This window comes from Oncorhynchus nerka, linkage group LG24 (assembly GCF_034236695.1).
Source record: "Oncorhynchus nerka isolate Pitt River linkage group LG24, Oner_Uvic_2.0, whole genome shotgun sequence".
Classification (NCBI taxonomy): domain Eukaryota; kingdom Metazoa; phylum Chordata; class Actinopteri; order Salmoniformes; family Salmonidae; genus Oncorhynchus; species Oncorhynchus nerka.
In genome coordinates this window covers 33,678,777-33,706,236 of record NC_088419.1, presented here as the reverse complement: position 1 = coordinate 33,706,236, position 27,460 = coordinate 33,678,777, and the positions used below count along the sequence as shown (strand labels likewise).

The window sequence follows — 27,460 nt, the reverse complement described above, 5'->3', positions numbered from 1 at the left end:
TAGGGCGAGTCTGGCCTGTTCAGTAGCCTACAGTCTGTGGTGAACATGCCGGAGTCAGGAGGGAAAAGGTGGTGCCCAAGATGGGAGCATGTTAGTCTGCCTTTACCCACCCCCCCAACCCCCCCAGAGAAGAGGGTATGGGTCAGGATATCACCTTCCCTTTCCCTCTTCCCACTCCATCTCTATCACTCACTGCTGCGCCTCTTCGGCCTCAGGCTGGGCCTGGGCCTCAGGTTGGACCTCCGGCTGGGCCTGCTCCTGAGCAGGCCTGGCTGGGGGAGGAGGGGGCTGCGGGGGCATTGCCTGGTGTTGTCTCTGACGGTAGGCGATGACGGTGCCTAGCAGCAGGGCGATTACCGTCATTAGGTAGAGGTCCCACTCAGGGCCCAGGAGCTGGTCCAGGTCCACCTGACTGACCACCTCACTCATCTGGTGGAGGGGGGAGAGAGATGATACAGGGTGGGAGGGGAGAAAGAGAGAGGGTCGGTCAGAGGGAGCAGAAAGAGAGAGAGAGCATTGACTACATTGAACAAACATAATACAATCCCATGAATCCTGTACAAATGTAATAAATTAAGTTAGCCTCAAACATTGAGCCTGGCCCCCATGAGTTGAAATGGAAACGACCAGGGAAATGAAACTCCCAGAGGCACCGGGTCCAGGAAGTGCTCTGTACTGTACACTCACGTTGAGGTCGTGCAGGTATTGCAGGGTGTAGACCAGGCCCAGTTTACACAGAGCCAGGAAGACGGGCACCTGAGCTTCGGGACTAGCCTCAGCAGCCATGTCGTAGAAACGCTTGGCCAGGTGGATATCCTACAGGAGAGGGGAAAGTAAGGGGTTAGACTTATAGGGTTGCATGTGTGTATGAATGAGTTTGTTTATGTGCGTGTGCCCACCTGTTTGATGCCCAGGCCTTTCTCGTGCATGTAGCCCAAGTTGAACATGGCCTGAGCGCTGTGCTGCTGCTCCGAGGCCAGCCTATAGTGGATGACAGCTGTCTCGTAGTCCACGTCAGTACCTGTACCCGTAGAAATGGTACTCCCCCAGCTTTATCCTAGACACTGTATAACCTGGGCCCAGTTTTTCAAACCAAATGTCATGGGATCATATAACATGATCTTTGTTGTAGCATATAATGGGATATGTTGGAAAATGTGTAGAATTGCATGAAATTTGCTTTAAAACTGCAAAAATGTCTCTGTGTGAGTAGAATTGAGTAGAATTCCATGACATTTGTTAAAAAATTCCCAAATTGTCTCTCTGCCCAATGGCAAAATGCGTAGAACTGCAGAAAGCTTGCTTTAACAGTGTATCATTTTCCTCACACCCCATGGCAAAAATGTGTAGAATTGCAGGAAATGTAAAAAAAAAAATGTATCTACTTGGTGGGGGGGCCTCGCTACCCAAATATCACTAAGGGCCCCCAAAAGACTAAAGCCGGTCCTGTCTATAATAATGGCTAATTGGCTGTGTGGAGGTCAGTTCCCTTGTGCTACTAGCTCTATGACCGATCCTTTATGCTTTCTGTATAACTGGGCCCGGACTTTGTCACTCAGCTGTTTTGGGTGGGGGAGATAAGGTTGGCCTCATATAATGGCCGTGCCCTCTGGCCGTGCATCACATTGTGCTGTCCCCACACACCACACGCCACTATGGGGTGGCTTTTGATTGCCGTGGCAACCTGTGCGCTAGTCTCCTCTGCCAAAGGTAAGTGCTGGAACCAGCAGGAGAACAGCATGCACAGAGTCCCTATCTGTGCATATTTCACATTTTACACACACACACACACACACACACACACACACACACACACACACACACACACACACACACACACACACACACACACACACACACACACACACACACACACACACACACACATTCCACACACATTCCACACACATGTCAGTTACTGTGGCCACATTGTTGGGGCGAGCAGTTTTTTCTGAAAGAGGGGCCTTGCTTGGGTAGGTCGATGTTGGTTTAGATAATGGAGGACCTGTTTAAAAAGGAACATCAGGGATTTTTGGTTTCAAAAGTTAGACATATTAAAGTTTGGCAGCCCGCAGCGGTGATGATGAAGACTACAGAAGTAGATCGTAATCACAACAGAAAAAATATGCTTTCCTCATAACCTGACTTCAGTTTCTCTTGGTCTTTGTATTGGCTGGGTTATGTAAGCACCAGGACAAACTCAGCAGGCAAAACTGGTTGTAATGACAGCATAATGATGTCATTTCAACCAGTTTCTGGTTGTTGTTATGACATCATTCCAACCAGTTTTGCCTGCTGGGAAGACACCCCTTCATGGATACTGTCTCCTTCTAAGGCAACAAGTGGTGGTGGCAGTATGAGGAAGGCATACGACACTACAGCCAGGAGGCTCTCCACAAGGTACTGTCCCATTTGACCCTTTTATCATCTTGGTGTAGGATTGGTCTAGGGTGAAGTTGCCCCTAGACACTGATGTTGGAGCAGTTGTACATTTACATAACTAATGGTTAAGGTTAGGATTGGGGGCGGGGAAGCTGATCCTAAATTTGTACCTAGGGGAAACTTCACCCCAGAGCTTTTATTTTCAGTATGCGCCTTCGGTAACCTTTGGTAATGTAAAGGCCTTCAAAACACATTCATAGCAATGAATGTAACAAGTTTAAATTCTCTTTCATCAATGGCATTTTGATTGAATGGTTATTTAGTGCTTATAAGTGTGTTATGTCATCTCACATCAAGGAGACCTATGTTAGATATTGATCTACAGTATGTTAATTAAGCATTTGTTACCTGACTTGAATTACCTGAAGATACTTCATTGGTCTTTGTGTACATCACTTACACATTGGTATGTGTAGTTGTACATCATGCTACAGTTAAAGGGATAGTTCACCCAAATTGCAAAATGACATATTGGTTTCCTTTCCCTGTAAGCGGTCTATGGACAAGGTATGACAGCAATCCATGCTTTGGTTTGTTTCCTTGGCACTGTTTCCACATGCTTACATTTGAGCATTTGTGCCAAAAATCACATTTAAGTCATTGGACCAATATTAGCATGATTTGAACATGATGTGTGAAAAATGCTCATTTTGGTCCCATGACTTGAATGGGATTTTTGCCACATGCTAAAACATTAGCATTTGGTAACAGTGCCAGCCACTGCCAGGGAAACTACACCAAAGCATGGATTACTGTCATAACTTGTACATAGACTGCTTACAGGTTAGGAAAACCAATTTTGTAATTTGGGTGAACTATCTCTTTAATGACATGACTGACTGATTCTGCTATGACTACATGACCTTGGTTGTTTGTTATTCAAGTTAATATTCAGTGTCATGTCAGGTTATCTGAATGTTTGTAGATGTTTGTTCGGTATTGATAGCATTTGACGCACACACACACACGCACACACATGCACACACACACACACACACAGTTGTATCTTAGAGGTTGGAACATCTTTCTGGTCTGATGTGGATTCTTGTTCCCTTGCAACTCGTATTGGTTCCAGGGGACCATCGTTTCCACCATTATAATCAGAAATATGTACAGACATATTTACTGCGTTCTACTTTCTATCTGTGTATCTATTCTTTTCTCTCCTTCACTCTCATTCTTGTTTCAGGAGTTTCCAGAGAAAACCAGACCGGTGAACTTCACACATTCTCCTTTTCAATGTCCTGACATGAGTCGCTCGCCCGCTGTCCCCTCATCAGGTAAGATGGGACCATCCCATTAGAGTTGATTTAGAAAGTCAATATGTGAACTGATCCCAGGCCAGTCTTATTCTCTAACTTGTAAGCTTGTGGAATCAGGCAGCATTGCAAGGCTAGGGTTTTGGGGGCAGATCCTAGACCAGTCCTTAGAGACATCTTCAACTGCCTTCTCTCTGAGTAAATACTGTATGTTAGAGATCATCAACTAGATTTTCTTGAGTGGATGGTCAGGGGCCCGGAACATAATTACAAATAATTTGTAGACTAAATTGATTGCAAAGACGCCCAACAGATATTATATTTGACTAAAATGTAATAATTTCAAACCTTGCTTGCATTTGTATACTTAAATATGATCACGTATAGTGCATTCGGAAAGTATTCAGACCAAATACAAATACAGGTGTGCCAAGAAGACTCAAGGATGTAATAACTGACAAAGGTGCTTCAACAAAGTACTGATTAAAGGATCTGAATACTTAGGTAAATGTGATATTTTTTCTAGATTTACAAAATGTATAAAAAACAGTTTTTGTTTTGTCATTATGGGTTATTGTGTGTAGATTGATGAGATGACAAAAACAATTTAATACATTTTAGAATAAGGCTGTAACGTAACAAAATGTGGAAAAATTCAAGGGGTCTGAATACTTTCCGAATGCACTGTATATCTCTCTGCTATGCATGTATACTTGGGAATACTTTGGAACAGATTCCAAAATTTGAATCACTTGGAGGTTATTTGCTGGAGTTTTAGTCTTTTGCGTGAAGCAATATTTTAATATATATATTTTGTATTATTATTATTGTTTTTGCACAGTAAACTCGGGGGGCCAGATAAAATCATCCACGGGCCGCCAGTTGGGGAACCCTGTTGTATGTTTTCCTTGTGGGAGTTGAACAATTGAATCAATGTTGTTAGTGTAATGGTGTTGGATACATAGCCTCCCTCCCCAGCTGTAAATCGAATCGCTAGCTTGAAATCGAATCACGCTATTGTATCGCTAGCTTTTCTAGTGTAATAAACAAAGACGTGACCTCTTGTCAAGCATGGTCCCCGGTCCAAGGGGACAAGAAAGGAGGCAAGCACAGTGACACATCTCTTATATTAGCCCTCTACAACCTAATATGATATGTGGACAATGTAGGAGGCCACCTGGGTCAGCAACATGTGCATTATGGCCGGTCATTATAAATCTCTCTCTCTCTCTCTCTCTCTCTCTCTCAATATCCACCAATGTGTCCTCTCTCTTGACTTTGTCTCTCTTCTTGCTCTTTAGTTGAGTTGGTAAAGGCAGCGGACATTAAAGTCATTGCTGCCCTGGGGGATTCTCTGACGGTGAGTTCAACGTTGAGTTTGTCTTAACACAAACACTTTACACTTGACTCTTGACCAGAGTTTTTGGGGCTGTGGGTGTTACTTAAAGGGGTACGTGATTGGTACATCCATTTGTGGACTGCAATGAATGATAAATGTCCAATGCAGACAAAATCTCAATATCTAATCATTTCTGGGAACCAATTGAATACCTTACTGTGATGGTTTTGAATGTAATAAAAAAATAACAAATTAAAATATATATAAGAACATTTTTAGCAAAGACAAATTTGTCAAGCAAGAATTTTGAAAGGACTGTCTGGGAAGGTCTGAGTGGGGAAGGGAAAACTGAAAATGAGCTGTTATTGGCAGATGTTTGGAAAAACTCCATCTCAACAAAACCATTATTTTATCTTACACTAGAAGGGCATCATCATCATTTTCACAATTTCACAGTATTATTCCAACCTCACAGTGTGGAAATGTATATGAAATACAGGAAAATCAATTTTTTTGACTGTACTGGGCCTTTAAAACAATAACGTTGATGTCATGGATGGTCAGTCCTCGTGTCCACAGCTCAGTCTATGAATTTAAGAGTGGTTACATTTCTCCATCCCTATCCCTCAGCTGTTTACCAAAACAAGTGATGGGGTGGCTGCTTTGTTGTTTTTCAAATCCTGTATTTCATCTTTAAAGCAACTGGTGTGTCACCTTTTCGAAACTGAAACTAGTAAATGCGAAACCATGCCGTCTAGCATAATGGAGCCGTTTCACTCAACGCTGCATGGAAATATATGGAAAGTAGTTACTGTAATGAGTTTAACTGAACTGTCTGGACTGGACCAACACAACTAACCAATTCATTTAAATCTGTTGTGGGCTCAAGATCTCAATGCATTTAAACCATTAAACCACCGCAGGTCAGGGCCATTAGAAATTCTGTTCAGGCCAGTGAGAGAAAAAAAAAGTTAACATTGAACTCAGAATGTTCTAATCGTTCGGGCAGATTGCTTTAATCATAATAGCTGAATTTGCTCATCTTTGGCACGTACAGTGCCTTCGGGAAATAATCCTTGACTCCTTGACTTTTTCAACATTTTTTTCCACATTTTGTTACGTTACAGCCTTGTTCTAAAATGGATTTAATCGTTTTCCCCTCCTCAATCTACACACAATAACCTAAAATAATGACTACGCAAAAACAGGTTTTTAGAAATTGTTGCCAATTTATGAAAAAATACAATATCACATTTACATAAGTATTCAGACCCTTTACTCAGTACTTTGTTGAAGCACCTTTGGCAGCGATTACAGCCTCGAGTCTTCTTGGGTATGACGCTACAAGCTTGGCACACCTGTATTTGGGGATTTCTCCCATTCTTCTCTGCAGATCCTCTCAAACTCTGTCAAGTTGGATGGGGAGTGTTGCTGCACAGCTATTTTCAGGTATCTCAAGAGATGTTAGATCGGGTTTAAGTCCGGGCTCTGGCTGGGCCACTCAAGGATATTCAAAGACTTGTCCCAAAGCCACTCCTGCGCTGTCTTGGCTGTGTGCTTAGGATTGCTGTGTGGTTGGAAGGTGAACCTTCTCCTCAGTCTGAGATCCTGAGCTCTCTGGAGCAGGGTTTCATCAAGGATCTCTCTGTACTTTGTTCCTTTAATCTTTTCCCCATCCTGACTAGTCTCCCAGTCCCTGCCACTGAAAAACATCCCCACATCATGATGCTGCCACCATCATGCTTCACCGTAGGGATGTGCCAGGTTTCCTCCAGACGTGACGCTTGACATTCAGGCCAAAGAGTTCACTCTTGGTTTCATCAGACAAGAGAATCTTATTTCTCATGGCCCGAGTCCTTTAGGTGCCTTTTGGCAAACTCCAAGCGGGCTGTCATGTCCCTTTTCCTGAGGAGTGGCTTCTGTCTGGCCACTCTACCATAAAGGCCTGATTGGTGGAGTGCTGCAGAGATGGTTGTCCTTCTGGAAGGTTCTCCCTTCTCCACAGAGGACCTCTGGAGCTCTGTCAGAGTGACCATCAGATTCGATGGTTCAGTTTGGCCAGGTGGCCAGCTCTTGAAAGAGTCTTGGTGGTTCCAAACTTCTTCCATTTAAGAATGATGGAGGCCACTGGGTTATTGGGGACCTTCAATGCTGGAGACATTTTTTGCTACCCTTCCCCAGATCTGTGCCTCGACACAATCCTGTTTATGCACTCTACGGGCAATTCCCTCGACCTCATGGTTTGGTTTTTTCTCTGACATGCACTGTCAACTGTGGAACCTTATTTAGACAGTGTGTCCTTTTCCAAATCATGTCCAATCAATTTAATTTACCAGATGAGGAATCCAATGAAGTTGTACAAACATCTCAAGGATGATCAACAGAAACAGGATGCACCTGAGATACATTTTGAGTCTCATAGCAAAGGGTCTGAATACTTACACAAATAAGGTATTTCTGTTTTTAATTTTTAAAGCAATTCCAAAAAATTCAAAAAACCTGTTTTCGCTTTGTCATTATGGCGTATTGTGTGTAGATTTCAGATTTTTCTTAATCCATTTTATAATAAGGGTTCTGAGTACTTTCCGAAGGCACTGTATGTCAATGTCATAGTTGAATAATCTTTGACCATTCAGCCATGCAGTCATGGCTGTATCATACTGGAAGTTACTGTTTCGATTAACACACTGTAGTTTGCCATTAACAGTTTTGTGGTTACTGTCTCACTTGAAAGGAAAGTGTTATTAATAGGTATAATCATATGACTCACCTTGTGGTTGATTGTTTGATGAATTGCTACATGGACTGTCTTGCCCTCTCTATTCAGACCGCCATAGGTGCCAATGCCACCAACGTCCTTGGGATTCCTATCGAGTTCCGTCAGGTGTCATGGAGGTACCCAATTAATTGTCTTTAGATGAGAATATGACAAGAATGATGAGAATAAGAATTGTATCAAGATGACAACTTTACATAGTAATGTATGCTTTCTTATCCGTTATTTGGGTATTCTGAATGGTAGTTCTCTGTCTAATAATAATCAGTCAATTATTGTCATCATTTGGAAGCAATGCAATTGTTTTGAATGACAACTTAATGACCCTATAGTGGGAAATGTATTGTACCTTGCAGCATCGGGGGCCATGGATCATACCAAGATGTCATTACACTGGCAAGTAAGTGCCTTTCGACTCAAATACCACCTTGAGCTTTGTAGGAACATTAGTCATTCATTGGCACACATTAATTCTAACCAGACGGAGCTTGGGCAGCCTGGTCCCAGATCTGTTTGTGCTCTTGCCAACTTAATTTCTATAATTGTAAAGCCATAGATAACAAGGAGTGGGTGTAATAGAACAGCAATACTGGCACTCAGGCTTTATCTTGCATTGTTTTTGCCTGGTTATGGTTAGGTTTGAAGTAATAGCACATCCTTGATCTATGGTTAGAGGCAACATCTACCTTGACGATAGAATGCACAGTGTCCTATCATCCTTCAAGTTCTACCTGTGTGAGCGTAAGGTGTAGGGGGAAGTTGCCCCTAGATGCATTTCCCACACTAATGGTTAAGGTTACAATTGGTAACCCAATAGAAAGGGTGCTTGGAACCAAAAATCTATCAAATAAAAAAGGCCAGCACTCACTTATATATACAAATATATATATATATATTTTTGATTTTCTTTCCCTGTGTGAACCCTCCTTGGCATGTGCTCTAGATATCGTAAGGCTTTTCAATCCCAATGTGCTTGGTGCTGCACCGGCCAAGACTGTCCATGGAACCTCAGCCCCCCTCAGCGAAACAGGATTCAACCTGGCCGTGACCGGACACAACACCTTGTAAGAAACACTATGGTGAAATATGCAAATATACTGTCTGTCTACCAGAGATTTAACCAATGAAAGTGATGCATAGAGTTGCGTGCACTAAAAAGCAAGTTTGTGCCATGGTACTGGCACAATGCTTGTATAACACAGTGGTCTGATGGCTCATAGCATATCTAAACTAACTTTTAAGTGGCTGCAGATTTTAGTTAAATGACACTGCACATTTGAGTTACACTAGTCTCGTGTAGCCATACCTCGAAATCACGTTGTTGTCACACCACGTTTCTTAATGAGGCCAGAGTTACATACACAATCTGACGATTTCAGCGATATTATGTGTAGCTGCCTGTGCTACACTCATTTATTTGGTTTCATAACTAATTTCTGTCTGTGTACTTATTGTTCATTTCATTCTGTAACAGCTCAAAATAATCTGATATTTGGGTTGTTCGTTTTAAAGTTTTTCATTCAGACTTTTGAAAATAAGTAATGAATGTGGCAATTCTAGATATGTAAAGATGCCACACCTCCTATCCTTGCAATGGTGTCTTCTGTGACGACATGGACAGAGACATTGATGTCTATCTCCATTTTAAAGTAGTCAATTGCTTATTTTTCTACTTCCAAGAGTGTATTGGCAGTTTGTAAATAAACTGAAAAGGTGCACATCACCACCTGTTGTGCTGGATTGTGTATTGTCTGAACCGGTATAAAGCCAAGGTTGGTGATTTACAGCCATTTACAGCCGCAGTTATGGAATGTTTGCTCAGGAGTATAATTAATTGGCTGACTCCTCCTGCTGACCTGAATGGAATTAAGGCAGTGTCCAGGGTTGCTCTCTATCCAACTCTATGGGGATACTAGCCTTGACTAACCCTTCTCTGATAATGTTCTGAAAGACTCATATTTCCCAGTGTTCTTCCTGATAATATTATCTGCCTGTTCCATGCTAAGACAGGACATTGTGTCACCGTTTTGACCTTCACTAATATCACAATCAAAATGATTTTATGACACACTCAGTATGATTTTTATGTTATGCACAACTCACGAAATATCAAAATGCTGCTTTTTTTTTTAAACAACACATTCTACAAACAAACACATTTTATCTGATTCAGCCACTTGTAAATTCAGTATTTCTGGTATTCAATAAAATGTGCAAATGTTCATTCACGTCATTAATACTATTGGAGACATATTTCACATTTAACATGCTTAAAGCTACAGTCTGGGATTTAAAAAACAACAACAAACTGACCACTCTGCCCTTTGTTTTGGTGAACAGCTGAGGGATGGGGCTGGAGATATGTAACCACTCTTAAACTCATATATACTATATACTCATAACTCGAGTTGGAGCTATGGATGCCAAGACTGACCAACCATGAGTTCAAAATGATAGTTTACCTAGTTTTGAAACTATACAGTGTTTGCTTACAACAACGTTAAAACAAGCTTCTATTTGGTGTTTGGGTGGGGTAAGACAGTTGAACTAAGCTCATCAGTGTGTATAAGTTACATTCCCGCAATAATCAATGGCTATCATCAATTTAAAATCCCAAAATGAATGTACCAATTGCAGACTGTAGCTGGTGCTTTTTGCCTCAGTGTTATGATGTGTATTGTAATGTTGCATCACTGTCCCTTAGTAATCTACCAGGGCAGACCAGACATCTCATCGACACACTGAGAAACTATGAGGTAAGAACCCCCCTACGTCTCCAAAATACTGTATAGGATAAAACCCTGTTATATTCAAACGCGTCTGATAACAACTTGTGCTATTTAGACCTTATCACTGAAATAAAAATGGTAGCATTAGGTTACGGTGTGTTTCTGCTTTAGCCAACTAAAGAAGTACAGAACTCAAAAACGACATCAGCTGTTTAGAAGTGTGTACCACTCCATCTCATCAGTGCTCTATTTGGTTATGAAGATTATGGTAATAATACATTTGGAAATACCATAAACACACGTGGAATTGGTAATAAATACATTTCAATACCAAACCTAACCTTTGGGGAATCATTATCTTGCCAAAATAAAACAGCTAGACAAACAGACTGGCACCCACCCGGGATTTGACTATGATTACATTTGAGATCAGCAACTCTCTTTTCCAACCAATGTCTAAGAATGCTTTATTGATTTGAATAGCAATTGTATTACAGTGGTAAATGAAGTACTGACTGACTAATGTATCCCCTCTTTCATCCCTTTCTTTACCCAGGGCCTGAACTTTGATGAGGACTGGAAGCTACTGACCATTCTCATAGGCATGAACGACATCTGTGATTACTGCAAGGATAAGGTCTGTGTCATTGTAATATGCAGACTATGCAACTTCATGTGCAATATCATAAAGAAAGAGCAAAGGTGTTTACTTTGGTGCTTGTTTCAACACTCTCCTTCCCAGGTTCTTTTCTCAGTGGACAATTACATTCACTACATGACCAACTCCTTGGAAATGCTAATGAACGAGGTAACATCGGGAGAGCTCACAAATATTATCTATGATTTTTTATTTATTTTTACAATCCCTTAAAGCGGCAATCGGCAGTTGAAACAACAAAGAAAGTGTACTCCCCGCCCCTGTTTTGGTAAAAAGATGAGGGATGGCGGTGGAGAAATGCCATCACTCTCAAATTCATAGACAGAGCTATGGATGCCAGTTCTGACCGTCTATGATATACAAATGACAGTTTTAAAGATGTTTTGAGGCTATTAGTGTTTGTTTATATTTACCTTGTTTTTAAACATGGGAGAAAAACAAGCTCATATTTTGGGTTCTGATGGGGTACGACAGTTGAACTAAGTGGGTACATATCATTAATTGGACGTAGCAACTGCAGATTGCCCATTTAAAGTATACTTCTCAAGGGGTCTTCTCTGAATAAATAGGGAAAATACAGAGAATACTGTTTTATCACATTATAAATTATGATTTACAACACTTAACACTCAGAATGGTAGAGTATAGGTAAGGGATAATCAACGAGGGGCTCTATGCGTTCTCTGGAAAATAATGAATGACGTGGAAGGTGTGTTCCAAGATGCGCTAGTGGAGTGGAACTAACCTTCCACAGAGTTGCATTATTTTCCAGAGAAAGCATAGAGCCCCGAGTTCATTATCCGTTTTATACCATGGCTATAATTTAGCACATGTACGGCTAGAAATGTGTTGATTTGCAGGTAAAAATGTGTTCAACATCCACTGAAGTAGCTAGCAAGTTTACTAGATAACTACATTAGTTGCCTTGTTAGCTAAACAAACAAACTTGCTAGTTTAGCTAACCAAACCATCAGTCCTAGCTTGCTATAACCGCGGAGTGCCTGGATACAGCCCTGTTTTCAACAGCGGAGATTTGTATAAACCTTGCTGTCTGTCACTCCGACATTTGCAACATTGTTACAATATTCTAATTCCATCTCCAGTAATGAATGTGTCGGGAGTCAGAATAAGACAGACAGGCAGGCAGCTTTTCTCAGTCAATCGAAATCATGAATCAAGCTGGCATCATTTTTATGGATACAAAAAAAAAAGATTTGAAAAAAAGTAAAAACGAAACACAGCTAATTTGCAGTCTTTCCAGCATCTGTTTGAAGTGATTATGTTAGTGTGTTGTTGGCTAGGACACTGAACAACAGTGTCCTGATGAGTGAGCACATTTTCTGTGCCAGGTAAAATTGCACCTCATTAGCTCATTGTTATGGATTTATCCAAATAAATGTCACTAGAAAACAGCTTAAACAAATGCAAATGCAGCTACTTTGCTGTTATTCTGGCTGCACTATTTGACGTGACTGTAAATTAGTTGTAGTTGGCTAGCTAGCAAGCAAGGGATAAGAATATAACATTTTTAGTGAAAATATGTTAATCATTATTTGAATATGTTGGTAAACCATTGTATAAAAGTGCCTCCCGAGTGGCGCGGTGGTCTAAGGCACTGCATCGCAGTGCTAGCTGTGCCACTAGAGATCCTGGTTTGAGTCCAGGCTCTGTCACAGCTGTCTGCGACTGGGAGACCCATGGGGCGGCGCACAATTTGCACAGCGCCGGCAAGGTTTGGCCGGCAGAAATGTCCTTGTCCCATCACGCTCTAGCGACTCCTGTGGCGGGCCGGGCACAATGCACGATCACCAGGTGTACAGTGTTTCCTCTAACACATTGGTGCGGAGGACGCACGGCTCTCGACCTGCAGCAATGGAACAAGACTGTAACTACCAATTGGGGTAAAAGTTATTAAGAACTGACAATGCCCTCGAAGCTGGTTTTTGGAGGAGATATTGCCAAGACTTTGTCTTGGGCCTAACAACACCTGTGCCAATGTATCCTTCAAACACCGACTTCTCGTGCATTATCATACAAAGGGTTATTCAAACAATGATTGACATTTTAATTAAAAACGTTATTTGGATTAATTTATTCATACTATTTTATCCTTCCACAAGAAATTATCCCGACACAAGTCTATGGTTGCTACCCAAGCCGGCTGGTCGTTTGTTCTATTGGTTCGGTTGCCAGAGACACGACCCAGTCGTTCAGTCTTTTTGTTCTGGAACCGGCTGGAATGTGGTTTTAACCAGCCTTCAGCATTCAGGATTAGACCCACCCGTTGTGTAATGTATTATAGTGTGTGTGTTAACATGGCAACATTTGCATTTCTCTTGGTTGCGGTCATAGAAATAGAATGATTCTAATTCTATGGTTGCGGTCTAGGTTCCCCGTATGATTGTGAATGTAGTTCAAATCCTGCCCATGGAAACCTTGAGGCAGGTCCAGAGGCCCACCCCAGGCTGCCTGCTCCAACGGTGAGTGACCTGGCCTTGACCTTTGACCTTAGAATGCAACCACTATGCACTACGGTGTACATTTTAGGACACCCTCAGTCTACTACTGTGTACATTTAGAGCACCCTCAAGCCTCTCGCCTCACCCCTCCTTGAGCCAATTGTCCAAATCTCCTTGAAATGTAAGCCATAATGAACACAGCCACTCTTCCCTTGCACCTACATCATCTTGAAAATATTTTCAACTCTTTCCTTACGAGGTCTGGAGACTACTGGTTTTCTGTTCTACCTGATAATTAACTGCACCCACCTGGTGTCCCAGGTCTAAATCAGTCCCTGATTAGAGGGCAACAACAAAAACAATAGAGTGGGACTGGCTTCGAGGTCCAGAGTTGAGTTTGAGTGCTCTAGGGGCTCCCAATAAGCATCAAAGGTAGACTCTGCAATATGGCATTGTCAGGTTACGGCAGGCCAACTTCTGATGGTATTATTGTCTCTTCCCAATGTTTATGTTCCTTTAAGGAGGGAACAAATTAAGACGAGCCAATAATGGCAATCGTGGCAGATTTTCAATATTGTTGTGATCAACTCGCTCCATTGTGTATTATGATGTCGCTTATGTGGGACCCCACGTCAATATTTTAAAGATCCGTAGGATGCCCTGAATTGTAATGTAACCGAGTTGGATCCTAGGGTCATTCTCATTAGAACACACCGTAGCAAAATGTTTCACAGCGTTTCTTATTGGTAGAAGTTTAGAAGGTACCACATTTCGGGCCTATTGAACATGACCTTGATTCTTGACCCATCATTTGTTCCAGATCATTCTGTTCCTGCCTTATCAAGCCCGGGGCTGGTTCCCCTGAACTGAAGGAGCTAGTGGAGATCAACCTAGAGTTTCAGGTGGGTGGCCTAGCGGTTAATGTCACCACCTACAGCACAGAAACCTATCAGTGTCGGCAGACCTGGGTTTCAAAAATGGAAAAAATCTATTAATTTACTTTATCTGTGCCTGTTTGAACCTGTCCGGCTTAATAAACTAATAGAAAAGACCCAAACCTGCAAAACCCTCCCATCTGGCACTCCAGGTAGACTCTTTAAAAGATCAGAACAGATTCTTTGAGTATTTGAAACGTAGCCCGAGGGCACTGACCGACGTCCATGGACATTGAAAAGTAGTGTAAATTTGCTTAGTCTCCCCTGGCCTTGATTTCCACCCCATTCACAGATGTGTTTTCAACGTCCCCAGCCGTTCATTTCTGATCCAATTTCATTCCACCATCTACAGATGTCTGGGATGGACCCAACTTGATTTGGCCCAAACAGACATCTATTGTTGTTTAAGATTTGGCCCAAACATAGAAGTCCATAATTGGTTCAGATGTGATCCGGACTGGACTTGATTTTGACCAAACATAAACAAGTTTGGACAGCATAGTATAGGAGTACAAAACAGTAAACCACAGCAGAGTACAGGACAGCAGAGTACAGGACAGTAAAGAAAAGTAGTATAGTTCAGTACAGTAGAGTATAGTACAGTATAATGTAATGTATTGTACCTGACTATACCCTACTGTACTGTACTACACTGCATTCCACTGTGCTCTACTGTACTGTGCTATACTGTCCAGACTTGTGAAACGTAGACGTCTATGATTGGTCTTGTTTGGAAAGTGGAGGTCATTAAAATAATACCCAGTGTTAATTTTTGCATTTACATTTGTCATTTAGCAGACACTCTTATCCAGAGTGACATTCTACTAAGGTAGATAAACAACCACATATCACAGTCATAACAAGAAAAAAGTTTCTGAAACCGTTACTGAGATTGTTAATGTAGTTGAAGTGTTCTTCTGTGTGTTTCTTTCTGTTGGTCTGGAAACTTTAAATTTGACCACTGCCAGTTCTTAAGCTTTGGAAAAAGCTAACATAAATACATGTGACAGATGGGAGCAATAATAAATATTCCGTACTGCAATCTTCAGTTGGCTCCATATTCCTATTTAAATTTTAATGAACATTTCGGAATTTGAAATAATGATTTCTTCATTGACATGTAGTTTTATCAATGTCAACTTCCGTAAAAAATACTTATTTTGAATGTCCGGAAAAAAACGTATTTTCAACGTCTGGAAAATACGTCTTTTCAATGTCTGACCTCACAGCAGTGTGCATATTTCTGTTGTAGCCCTACGCTAACACACACCTCATTAACTCTCCAGAAACGTCTGGAGCAGCTCCTCCACAGCGATAGCTTCTTCAGGGAGGACTTCGCCGTTGTTCTCCAGCCATTCATGAAACAAGCAGACCCTCCTCGCCTCCCGGTAAAGTCTCTTGGCTTTTATCTGGAATCCTTTTGCTGTTTCAAGCCTGTTTCAATATATATATATATTATATTTATGAGCTATGCGTGATTATCTCACATAGTTTATACATACAGTACCAGTTAATCGTTTGGACACACCTACTATTCCAGGGTTGTTCTTTATTTTTACTATTTTCTACATTGTAGAATAATAGTGAAGACATCAAAAACATGAAATAACACATGAAATCATTTTGTAACCAAAAAAGTGTTAAACATTTCAAAATATATGTTCTATTTTAGATTCTTCAAAGTAGCAACCCTTTGCCTTGATGACAGCTTTGCACACTCTTGGCATTCTCTCAACCAGCTTCACCTGGAATGCTTTTCCAACCGTCTTGAAGGAGCTCCCAAATATGCTGACCACTTGTGACTGTTTTTCATAGGATGCTTTTCCCAAACCTCTCAATTGGGTTGAGGTCGGGTGATTGTGGAGGCCAGGTAATCTGATGCAGCACTCCATCACTCTCCTTCTTGGTCAAATAGCCCTTACACTGACTGGAGGTGTGATAGGTAATTTTCCTGTTGAAAAAAACAAATTATAGTCCCACTAAGCGCAAACCAGATGGGATGGCATAACTCTGCAGAATGTTGTGGTAGCCATGCTGGTTAAGTGTGCCTTGAATTCTAAATGAATCACAGACAGTGTCACCAGCAAAACACGACCACATCATCACACCTCCTCCTCCATGCTTCACGGTGGGAACCACACATAAGGAGATCATCCGTTCACTTACTCTGCATCTCACAAAGACACGGCAGTTGGAACCAAAAATGTCACATTTGGACTAATCAGACCAAAGGACAGATTTCCACCAGTGTAATGCCCATTGCTTGTGTCTCTTGGCCCAAGCAAGTCTCTTCTTCTTATTGGTGTCCTTTAGTATTGGTCTATTTGCAGCAATTTGACCATGAAGGCCTGATTCACGCAGTCTACTCTGAACAGTTGATGTTGAGATGTGTCTGTTACTTGAACTCTGTGAAGCATTTATTTGGGCTGCAATCTGAGATGCAGTTAACTGTAATTAATTTATAATCTGCAGCAGAGGTAACACTGGGTCTTCCTTTCCTGTGGTGGTCCTCATGAGAGCCAGTTTCATCATAGAGCTTGATGGATTTTGCGACTACACTTTAAGAAATGTTCAAGTTCTTGAAGTTTTCTGCATTGAGTGAACTTCATGTCTTAAATAAATTACTGACTGTAATTTCTCTTAGCTTATTTGAGCTGTTCTCGCCATAATATGGACTTGGTCTTTTATCAAATAGAGCTATCTTCTGTATACCACCCCTACCTTGTTACAACACAACTAATTTGTTCAAATGCATTAAGAAGGGAAACTTAACTTAACTTTTAACAAGGCACACTTGTTAACTGAAATGCATTCCAGGTGACTACCTCATGAAGTTGTTTGAGAGAATGCCAAGAGTGTGCAAAGCTGTCATCAAGGCAAAGGGTGGCTACTTTGAAGAAAAATACATTTTGATTTGTTTAACACTTTTTTGGTTACTTCCATATGTGTTATGTCATAGTTTTGATGTCTTCACTATTATTCTACAATGTAGAAAATAGTCAAAATAAAGAAAAACCCTGGAATGAGTAGGTGTGTCCAAACTTTTGACTGATACTGTATATAAAAGACTATGTGAGAAAATCATGCATGGTAACACATTCACAGAGACATTTATGTGAGAATAGTTTAAATTATTCCCATGACCTGTCACTATTGTGATGTTTGTGTCTCTCCGAACAGAATGGCAAGATCGACATGACCTTTTTCACCCATGACTGCTTTCACTTCACCATAAAGGGCCATGAGGAGCTAGCCAAGGGGCTGTGGAACAACATGGTGAGCGCTACATAATGCTAACGGGATGCTAACAAGATGCTAATATCTAGCTAGCAGGGTCAAAGGTCATGAGCATTGCTCATACAATTTCTCCATTCAGTCTGCTACTAATGACTGGTATTAATTATGTCACTTTGGCTGAGTGAAGGCTGGTTATTAGTCCTACTGCAGATGTTTCATTCCTGGAAAGGTCTAAAAATGAAAGATGCCACGATCCCGTTGTCAAACATACTACAATCCAAAACCATGACACATCAACAAAGAAGAGGGACAGTGGCTGATTCTGAATTGAATTGTGTTGATTTATGAGCCTTTCTATTGAAAGGTCAGAATTATCCCAACACCCTTTTATATACATGCTGATTGTAACTCCATACACTGCATATGTGTAATTGTTCATGGAGTATTTGGAAGGGAGCAGGACAAGAAATAACAGAAAGGTACAATAGTTGAAACATTAGCGATGTCACCATCAGATGTTTCTTATCTAATTTCCCCAGTTCCAGCCAGAGGGAGGGAAGTTTATGGTGTCAAGCTTTTCTGACCCCATCGAGCTCATTTGCCCACCGATGGTAAGACCTGAGCTGTGACTGAGTGTCCTTTGTTTGTATTTGATACTATTATATATACATATACAGTATACATACAGTTGAAGTCGGAAGTTTACATACACCTTAGCCAAGTACATTTAAACTCAGTTTTTCACAATTCCTGACATTTAATCCTAGTACAAATTCCCCGTTTTAGGCAGTTAGGAACACCACTTTATTTTAAGAATGTGAAATGTCAGAATAATAGTAGAGAGAAGGATTTATTTCAGCTTTTATTCCTATCATCACATTCCCAGTGGGTCAGAAGTTTACATACACTCAATTAGTATTTGGTAGCATTGACTTTAAGTTGTTTAACTTGGGTCAAACGTTTCGGGTAGCCTTCCACAAGCTTCCCACAATAAGTTGGGTGAATTTTGTCCCATTCCTTCTGACAGAGCTGATGTAACTGAGTCAGGTTTGTAGGCCTCCTTGCTTCCACACGCTTTTTCAGTTCTGCCCACACATTTTCTATAGGATTGAGGTCAAGGCTTTGTAATGGCCACTCCAATACCTTGACTTTGTTGTCCTTAAGCCATTTTGCCACAACTTTGGAAGTATGCTTGGGGTCAAAGTCCATTTGGAAGACCCATTTGCGACCAAGCTTTAACTTCCTGACTGATGTCTTGAGATGTTGCTTCAATATATCCACATAATTTTCCATCCTCGTGATGCCATCTATTTTGTGAAGTGCACCAGTCCCTCCTGCAGCAGAGCACCCCCACAACATGATGCTGCCACCCCCGTGCTTCACGGTTGGGATGGTGTTCTTCGGCTTGCAAGCCTCCCCCTATAACCTCCAAACATAACGATGGTCATTATGGCCAAACAGTTCTATTTTTGTTTCATCAGACCAGAGGACATTTATCCAAAAAGTACGATCTTTGTCCCCATGTGCAGTTGCAAACCGTAGTCTGGCTTTTTTATGGCGGTTTTGGAGCTGTGGCTTCTTCCTTACTGAGTGGCCTTTCAGGTTATGTCGATATAGGACTTGTTTTACTGTGGATATAGTTACTTTTGTACCTGTTTCCTCCAGCATCTTCACAAGGTCCTTTTCTGTTGTTCTGAGATCGATTTGCACTTCAAATCAAAAAATCAAATCAAATGTATTTGTCACATACACATGGTTAGCAGATGTTAATGCGAGTGTAGCGAAATGCTTGTGCTTCTAGTTCCGACAATGCAGTAATAACCAACGAGTAATCTAACTAACAATTCCAAAACTACTACCTTTACACAAGTGTAAAGGGATAAAGAATGTGTACATAAAGATATATGAATGAGTGATGGTACAGAGCGGCATAGGCAAGATTCAGTAGATGGTATCGAGTACAGTATATACATATGAGATGAGTATGTAAACAAAGTGGCATAGTTTAAAGTGGCTAGTGATACATGTATTACATAAAGATGCAGTAGATGATATAGAGTACAGTATATACGTATACATATGAGATGAATAATGTAGGGTATGTAAACATTATATTAAGTAGCATTGTTTAAAGTGGCTAGTGATATATTTTACATCAATTCCCATCAATTCCCATTATTAAAGTGGCTGGAGTTGAGTCAGTGTGTTGGCAGCAGCCACTCAATGTTAGTGGTGGCTGTTTAACAGTCTGATGGCCTTGAGATGGAAGCTGTTTTTCAGTCTCTCGGTCCCAGCTTTGATGCACCTGTACCGACCTCGCCTTCTGGATGATAGCGGGGTAAACAGGCAGTGGCTCGGGTGGTTGTTGTCCTTGATGATCTTTATGGCCTTCCTGTGACATCGGGTGGTGTAGGTGTCCTGGAGGGCAGGTAGTTTGCTCCCGGTGATGCGTTGTGCAGATCTCACTACCCTCTGGAGAGCCTTACGGTTGTGGGCGGAGCAGTTGCTGTACCAGGCGGTGATACATCCCGACAGGATGCTCTCGATTGTGCATCTGTAGAAGTTTGTGAGTGCTTTTGGTGACAAGCCAAATTTCTTCAGCCTCCTGAGGTTGAAGAGGCGCTGCTGCGCCTTCATCACGATGCTGTCTGTGTGGGTGGACCAATTCCGTTTGTCTGTGATGTGTACGCCGAGGAACTTAAAACTTACTACCCTCTCCACTCCTGTCCAATCATCTCCTTAGTTTTGTTGACGTTGAGTGTGAGGTTATTTTCCTGACACCACACTCCGAGGGCCCTCACCTCCTCCCTGTAGGCTGTCTCGTCGTTGTTGGTAATCAAGCCTACCACTGTTTTGTCGTCCGCAAACTTGATGATTGAGTTGGAGGCGTGCGTGGCTACGCAGTCGTGGGTGAACAGGGAGTACAGGAGAGGGCTCAGAACACTTTCGCACCAAGGTACGTTCATCTCTAGGAGTCAGAATGCATCTCCAATCTGAGCGGTATGACGGCTGGGTGGTCCCATGATGTTTATATTTGCGTACTATTGTTTGTACAGATGAATGTGGTACCTTCAGGCGTTTGGAAATTGCTCCCAAGGATGAACCAGACTTTACCATTTCTTTCTTGGCTGTTTTCTTTTGATTTTCCCATGATGTCAAGCAACGAGGCACTGAGTTTGAAGGTAGGCCTTGAAATACATCCACAGGTACACCTCCAATTGACTCAAATGATGTCAATTAGCCTATCAGAAGCTTCTAAAGCCATGATATCATTTTCTGGAATTTTCCAAGCTGTTTAAAGGCACAGTCAACTTAGTGTATGTAAACTTCTGACCAACTGGAATTGTGATACAGTGAATTATAAGTGAAATAATCTGCCTGTAAGCAATTGTTGAAATAATTACTTGTGTCATGCACAAAGTAGATCTCCTAACCGACTTGCCAAAACTATAGTTTGTTAACAAGAAATTTGTGGAGTGGTTGAAAAACGAGTTTTAATGACCTAAGTGTATGTAAACTTCCGACCTCAACTGTGTGTGTCTGTATATATATAAGAGAGAGAATGGAAGTAGGAATAGGATACAACTCAAATCAAAGTTTATTGGTCACGTACACAGTTTAGCAGATGTTACTAGCTTTTAAAAATGCAGTGAAATGTCAAACTACACAAATAATAATGCAAAAAACACACAAAAAATGATTGTGAAATTTCAGAATGAATCCAATTAACCAAAATACTGTAGCACTGTAACAGTAAGCCAAATGCAATCTATATGTATATACACCGGTTTAATTTACACAGATATAATATGTACAATAGTAGATATATTAGAGTGATGTATCCAGTATATAAATGAATACAGTATATACACAAATGCAGTGTGTATAAGCAGGGTAAGTGAAATGCAATGTACAGTAGTAGAAATAATAGAAGGAACATGTCGAGAATACAGCATTTAAATACAGTACAAAAAGACATGGCAAAATTGATAGAATTGTAGGGATTTAGGTTCCAGACCAGAGAATACAGTGGCAAGAAAAAGTACGTGAACCCTTTGGAATTACCTGGATTTCTGCATAAATTGGTTATCAAATTTGATCTGATCTTCATCTAAGTCACAACAATAGACAAACATGGTGTGCTTAAACTAATAACACGCAAAGTATTGTATTTTTCTTGTCTATATTGAATACATAATTTAAACATTCACAGTGTAGATTGGAAAAAGTATGTGAACCCCTAGACGTCAGCTAACCTGGAGTCCAATCAATGAGACGAGATTGGAGATGTTGGTTAGAGCTGCCTTGCCCTATAAAACACACTCACAAAATATGAGTTTGCTATTCACAAGACGTATTGCCTGATGTGACCCATACCTCGAACAAAAGAGACCTCAGAAGTCCTAAGATGAAGAATTGTTGACTTGCATAACGCTGGAAAGGGTTACAAAAGTATTTCTAAAAGCCTTGATGTTCATCAGTCCACATTAAGACAAATTGTCTATAAATGGAGAAAGTTCAGCACTGTTGCTACTCTCCCTAGGAGTGGCCATCCTGCAAAGATGACTGTAAGAGCACAGCGCAGAATGCTCAATGAGGTTATGAAGAATCCTAGTGTCAGCTAAAGACTTACAGAAATGCTAACATCTCTGTTGACGAGTCTACGAAACGTAAAATACTCATCAAGAATGGTGTTCATGGGAGGCCACCATGAAAGAAGCCACTGCTGTCCAAAAAACCCCATTGCTGCACATCTGAAGTTTGAAACTACAGTTGAGTTGTTTGGAAGGAACACTCAACACTATGTGTGGAGAAAAAAAGGCACAGCACACCAACATCAAAACCTCATCCCAACTGTAAATTATGGTGGAGGGAGCATCATGATTTGGGGCTGCTTTGCTGCCTCAGGGCCTGGACAGCTTGCTATCATCGACGGAAAAAGGATTTCCCAAGTTTATCAAGACATTTTGCAGGAGAAGGCTATTTGTCTGCCAATTGAAGCTCAACAGAAGTTGGGTGATGCAACAGGACAACGACCCAAAACACAGAAGTAAATCAACAACAGAAGAAAATGCACCTTATGGAGTCCTGACCTCAACCTGATTGAGATGCTGTGGCATGACCTCGAGAGCAGTTGACACCAGACATCCCAGGAATGTAACTGAAATGAAACAGTTTTGTGAAGAGGAATGGTCTAAAATTCCTCCTGACCGTTGTGCAGGTCTGATCCACATCTACAGAAAACATTTGGTTGAGGTTATTGCTGCCAAAGGAGGGTCAACCAGTTATTAAATCCAAGGGTTCACATACGTTTCCAACCCTGCACTGTGAATGCTTGCACGGTGTGTTCAATAAAGACAAGAAAACGTATAATTGTTTGTGCGTTATTAGTTTAAGCAGACTGTGTTTGTCTGTTGTTGTGACCTAGATGAAGATCAGATCAAATTTTATGACCAATTTATGCAGAAATCCAGGTATTTCCAAAGGGTTCACATACATTTTCTTGCCACTGTATGTGTATGTGAATGGTGTGCATAGACAGTATGGACAGTATGTAAATAGAAAGGTGTGTACAGTAGTAGTTGCATAGGATGAGCCATGACAAGAATACAGTATATACATACAGTGCATTCAGAAAGTATTCAGACCCCTTGACTTTTTCCACGTTGTTACGTTACAGACTTATTCTAAAATGGATTAAAGAGAACATTTACATCATCAATATAGACCCAAATACGCCATAATTACAAAGCAAAAAAAGAGTTTTAGAACTTGGCACCTGTATTTGGGAGTTTTTCCCATTTCTTCTCTGCAGATCCCCTCAAACTGTCAGGTTGGATGGGGAGCATCGCAGCACAACTATTTTCAGGTCTCTCCAGAGATGTTCGATGTCTAGGCTCTGGCTGGGCCACTCAAGGACATTCAGAGACTTGCTTAGGGTCGTTGTCCTGTTGGAAGGTGATCAACTGTCCTTGGGGCCGCTGAGCTCAAAGATTCCAAAACATTGATTTTGAAATCCCCATAATTAAGGTTCCTCCCAGAATACATAAATCATAGGTAAAAGATACAACTTGTTCATCAGACAAGAGAATCTTTCGCCCCCAGTCTGAGGTCTGGGGGACAAATCAAGGCCCTTCTCCCCGATTGTTCAGTTTACAATGGAAACACTGAGGTGAAACATGTCAAACGATGTATAGAATTAATATTTAGGATGTTTTTATCATAAATCTTCAATAATGTTCCAACCGGAGAATTCCTTTGTCTGCAGAAATGCAATGGTACTCAAGCTAAATCTCACGTGAACGCGCGAGGCTCGTGGCTCTCTGGCAGACCTCTGACTCATTCACCCCCACTTCACAGTAGAAGCATCAAACAAGGTTCTAAAGACTGTTGACATCTAGTGGAAGCCTTAGGAAGTGCAATATGACCCCGTAGACACTGTGTATTCGATAGGGCAAGAGTTGAAAAACTACAAACCTCAGATTTTCCAGTTCCTGCTTGGATTTTTTCTCAGGTTCTGTTATACTCACAGACATCATTCAAACAGTTTTAGAAACTTCAGAGAGTTTTCCATCCAAATCTACTAATTATATTGATATTCTATCTTCTATGGCTGAGTAGCAGGCAGTTCAAGCCAAACAGATAGATTAGGTAAAACACAATTTGGGCACACTTTTCATCCAAAATTCCCAATGCTGCCCCCTACCCTAGAGAAGTTAATGTTATAAATGACTATTGTAGCTGGAAACGGCTGAATTTTAATGGAATATCTACATAGGCGTACAGAGGCCCATTTTCAGCAACCATCACTCCTGTGTTCCAATGGCACATTGTTTTATCTAATCCAAGTTTATCATTTTAAAGGGCTAATTGATCATTAGAAAACCCTTTTACAATTATGTTAGCACAGCTGCAAACTGTTGTGCTATTAAAGAAGCAGTAAAACTGTCCTTCTTTAGACTAGTTGAGTATCTGGAGCATCAGCATTTGTGCGTTCGATTACAGGCTCAAAATGGCCAGAAACAAAATACTTTCTTCTGAAACTCGTCAGTCTATTCTTGGTCTGAGAAATTAATGCTATTCCATGTGAGAAATTGCCAAGAAACTGAAGATCTCATACAACGCTGTGTACTACTCCCTTCACAGAACAGCGCAAACTGGCTCTAACCAGAATAGAAAGAGGAGTGGGAGGTCCCGGTGCACAACTGAGTAAGAGGACAAGTATATTAGAGTGTCTAGTTTGAGAAACAGACACCACACATATCCTCAACTGGCAGCTTCATTCAAAAGTACCTACAAAACACCAGTCTCAATGTCAACAGTGAAGAGGCGACTCCGGGATGCTGGCCTTCTAGGCAGAGTTCCTCTTCCAGTGTCTGTGTTCTTTTGCCCAACTTAATCTTTTATTTTTATTTGCCAGTATGAAATATGTATTTTTCTTTGCAACTCTTTCAAAAACAAGGAAGTGTCTAAGTGACCCCAAATTTTTGAACGGTTGTGAATATTTAATACATTTTAGAATACGGCTGTAATGCAACAAAATGTGGATAAAGTCAAGGGGTTTGAATACACTTTGAATGCACTGTATAAAGTGGGTAAAATAATATGTAAAGATTTTTAAAGTGACAAGTGTTCAATGACTATATGTACATAGGGCAGCAGTCTCTAAGGTGCAGAGTTGAGTACCGGGTGGTAGCCGGCTAGTGACAGTGTCTAAGGTTCAGAGCAGGCTACTGGGAGGAGGCCGGCTAGTAATGAATGTTTAACAGTCTGATGGCCTGGAGATAGAAGCTGTTTATCAGTGACCTCAAATGTATTGTTTACCAATTTCTTTCGTGACTAAAGCTGTTTTGGATGTTTAGGATCACCCCTACATCTACACCCGACCTGCCAAAAGAGGCCAGTCCACCATACCCGTTTTCCCCAGGTCAGCTATTCCAACGCGGGAAACCCTTCTTCTGTCTCACCTTGTGATCCTGGCTGGTATTCTGTCCTGGGCCATCACTGCTTTAGCCTCTCTATAACACTAATAAACTTATACGTGGGGTGAATATAGATAATATTATGGTTGCAGTTGTAATGATTGTGGGTGTTTTCTTTGTTGCTGCCATGCCTGCATTGTCAAGTATTGAACACAAGAGGGCCCACTGACACTGGGCCTCTACCAACCCCTGTGTTCTGTGACCATAGAGAATTATAGAGGCCTCTAGTGGCCAAAAGGTCTTATAAGCTTGGGCAGCGCCATTGATGTCTTCTACCATTTTCATGTAGACAACTGGCTGATCCCTCCTGGTGACCCTGTTGGAGTCATGTCCAACCGGGTCATCAGGAGGAATCAGCTAATCGTGAAGAAGAAAATTGACTACTTCAAAATGGATATGCCCATGCTGTCACAGACACTATAATGGCACAGATACACATATGAGTTCTCTATCTATCTCTATGGCTGTGACTGAGAAGACAAAAAGACCAACAATGGAAATCTGATATTGGAGGTGGACGCGATATGTCAGTGCAATCTGTGCGTGTTAGTGACGTCCAATACACACATAATGACACAAGCTGCTTTAGAAATCTATCATTGAGAGGGGGATGGGACTGTCAATAGGCATTGTGATTTTCCCCTGTGCTGTGGCAGAGCCTGTTCATCATTCATCTAATTGTGAACCCCTTCTACAATAACAATCCACACCAAACAAAAAGGCCAGGTGATGGCTAAATTTAGCTCATCATGTTGTTTCAATGGGTTTGCTCTGAGGCTAATTATTTGAGCATTTTCTGTTTCCTTTAGACTAGAATAGCAAGAACCGCATGATAAACATTGAGTTGCATTGAGAGTATAATGGGCTGGCTCTGAAAAGAACATATTTAGGTGAACATGTAAACTGTGAGGTGTCCCATAGGCTATAGGCATGGGATAATTGGTTTTTCAACGGGTAACCTTGTGTATCTGTTTTAAAGAGCAATAAACAGTTTGGCAATTCAACTCATGGAAAGTGTCTTACTGGTCATTTCTATAACATTAGTATAACAAATACTACATTTAATTTGGTAAAATGAATAAAGGTTGATGTATTTCTCATATTTGCCATGATTATTAGGCCTAATAGTCTTCTTTGTGACGGACCTTTTTGACAATTTATCTTGGTTGGTTCTACGTAACTGTCATTATTGCCATCAGCGTAAGTGTTTCAGTGGATTTAATAATGACTTGCGGTCATTGTAAAACCTGTTTTTGTGCAAACACAACCTTACAATCATTTGATACAGGACAAACACAGGTCCACCTCTGACGCAAAACTGCCTTTATTAGTTCTAAGAAAGCACTCTGATTGAGCTCTCGGAGTGCTGTGCAATAGGAAATCTGAGCCTGCAAACACTGCTGAATGTCCGTACGTCTATTTCTCGCTTCTCATTAAATTGTCCTTCTTTTCTGGTGAAAGAGGTGGAAAGAGTAACAGGATTCACAATCTAAGCACCCAATTCATCAAAGATTTTAGTTATGCAGCAGGAACGGTGAAGAGGTCGAAACAGTGCAAAATATTTGTAATTCATGTATGGACTGGTATACTGTATGTTGGAGGCCTATATAAAAGGCAATTCATTATCCCCTTTCCACTCTTAAA

The 27,460-nt window shown here is 41.1% G+C and overlaps 2 protein-coding genes across 2 annotated transcripts; one reads left to right on the top strand and one right to left on the bottom strand.

The window, feature by feature from the left end:
* Positions 1–184: 184 nt before the first annotated feature.
* On the bottom strand, positions 185–2,835 carry LOC115107491 (protein sel-1 homolog 1-like). The gene is made up of 4 exons (XM_029630873.2): positions 2,805–2,835; positions 900–1,021; positions 688–816; positions 185–429 (listed from the first exon to the last, which is right to left on the bottom strand). The coding sequence occupies exons 1-4, from the start codon at positions 2,833–2,835 to the stop codon at positions 190–192; spliced, it is 522 nt and encodes a 173-aa protein (XP_029486733.1). The 3' UTR covers positions 185–189.
* si:dkey-177p2.18 (phospholipase B1, membrane-associated) lies at positions 2,066–26,824 on the top strand. The gene is made up of 15 exons (XM_029630728.2): positions 2,066–2,400; positions 3,632–3,722; positions 5,003–5,061; positions 7,868–7,935; positions 8,173–8,216; positions 8,760–8,880; positions 10,521–10,572; positions 11,102–11,182; positions 11,288–11,353; positions 13,592–13,683; positions 14,483–14,564; positions 15,884–15,985; positions 17,778–17,873; positions 18,374–18,445; positions 25,697–26,824. Exons 2-15 carry the CDS (start codon positions 3,692–3,694, stop codon positions 25,856–25,858), a joined length of 1,128 nt encoding a protein of 375 aa, XP_029486588.2. The 5' UTR covers positions 2,066–2,400; positions 3,632–3,691; the 3' UTR covers positions 25,859–26,824.
* Positions 26,825–27,460: the final 636 nt, after the last annotated feature.

Coding starts and splice junctions, on each gene's coding strand:
- LOC115107491 (XM_029630873.2), bottom strand. CDS start 2,835: ATGTACACAAAGACCAATGAAGTATCTTCAG. Junction 1,022..2,804: donor GACCAATGAAGTATCTTCAG/GTAATTCAAGTC, acceptor CTACGGGTACAG/GTACTGACGTGGACTACGAG. Junction 430..687: donor AATACCTGCACGACCTCAAC/GTGAGTGTACAG, acceptor CCCCTCCACCAG/ATGAGTGAGGTGGTCAGTCA.
- si:dkey-177p2.18 (XM_029630728.2), top strand. CDS start 3,692: ATGAGTCGCTCGCCCGCTGTCCCCTCATCAG. Junction 5,062..7,867: donor CCCTGGGGGATTCTCTGACG/GTGAGTTCAACG, acceptor CTCTCTATTCAG/ACCGCCATAGGTGCCAATGC. Junction 14,565..15,883: donor AGATCAACCTAGAGTTTCAG/GTGGGTGGCCTA, acceptor TTAACTCTCCAG/AAACGTCTGGAGCAGCTCCT.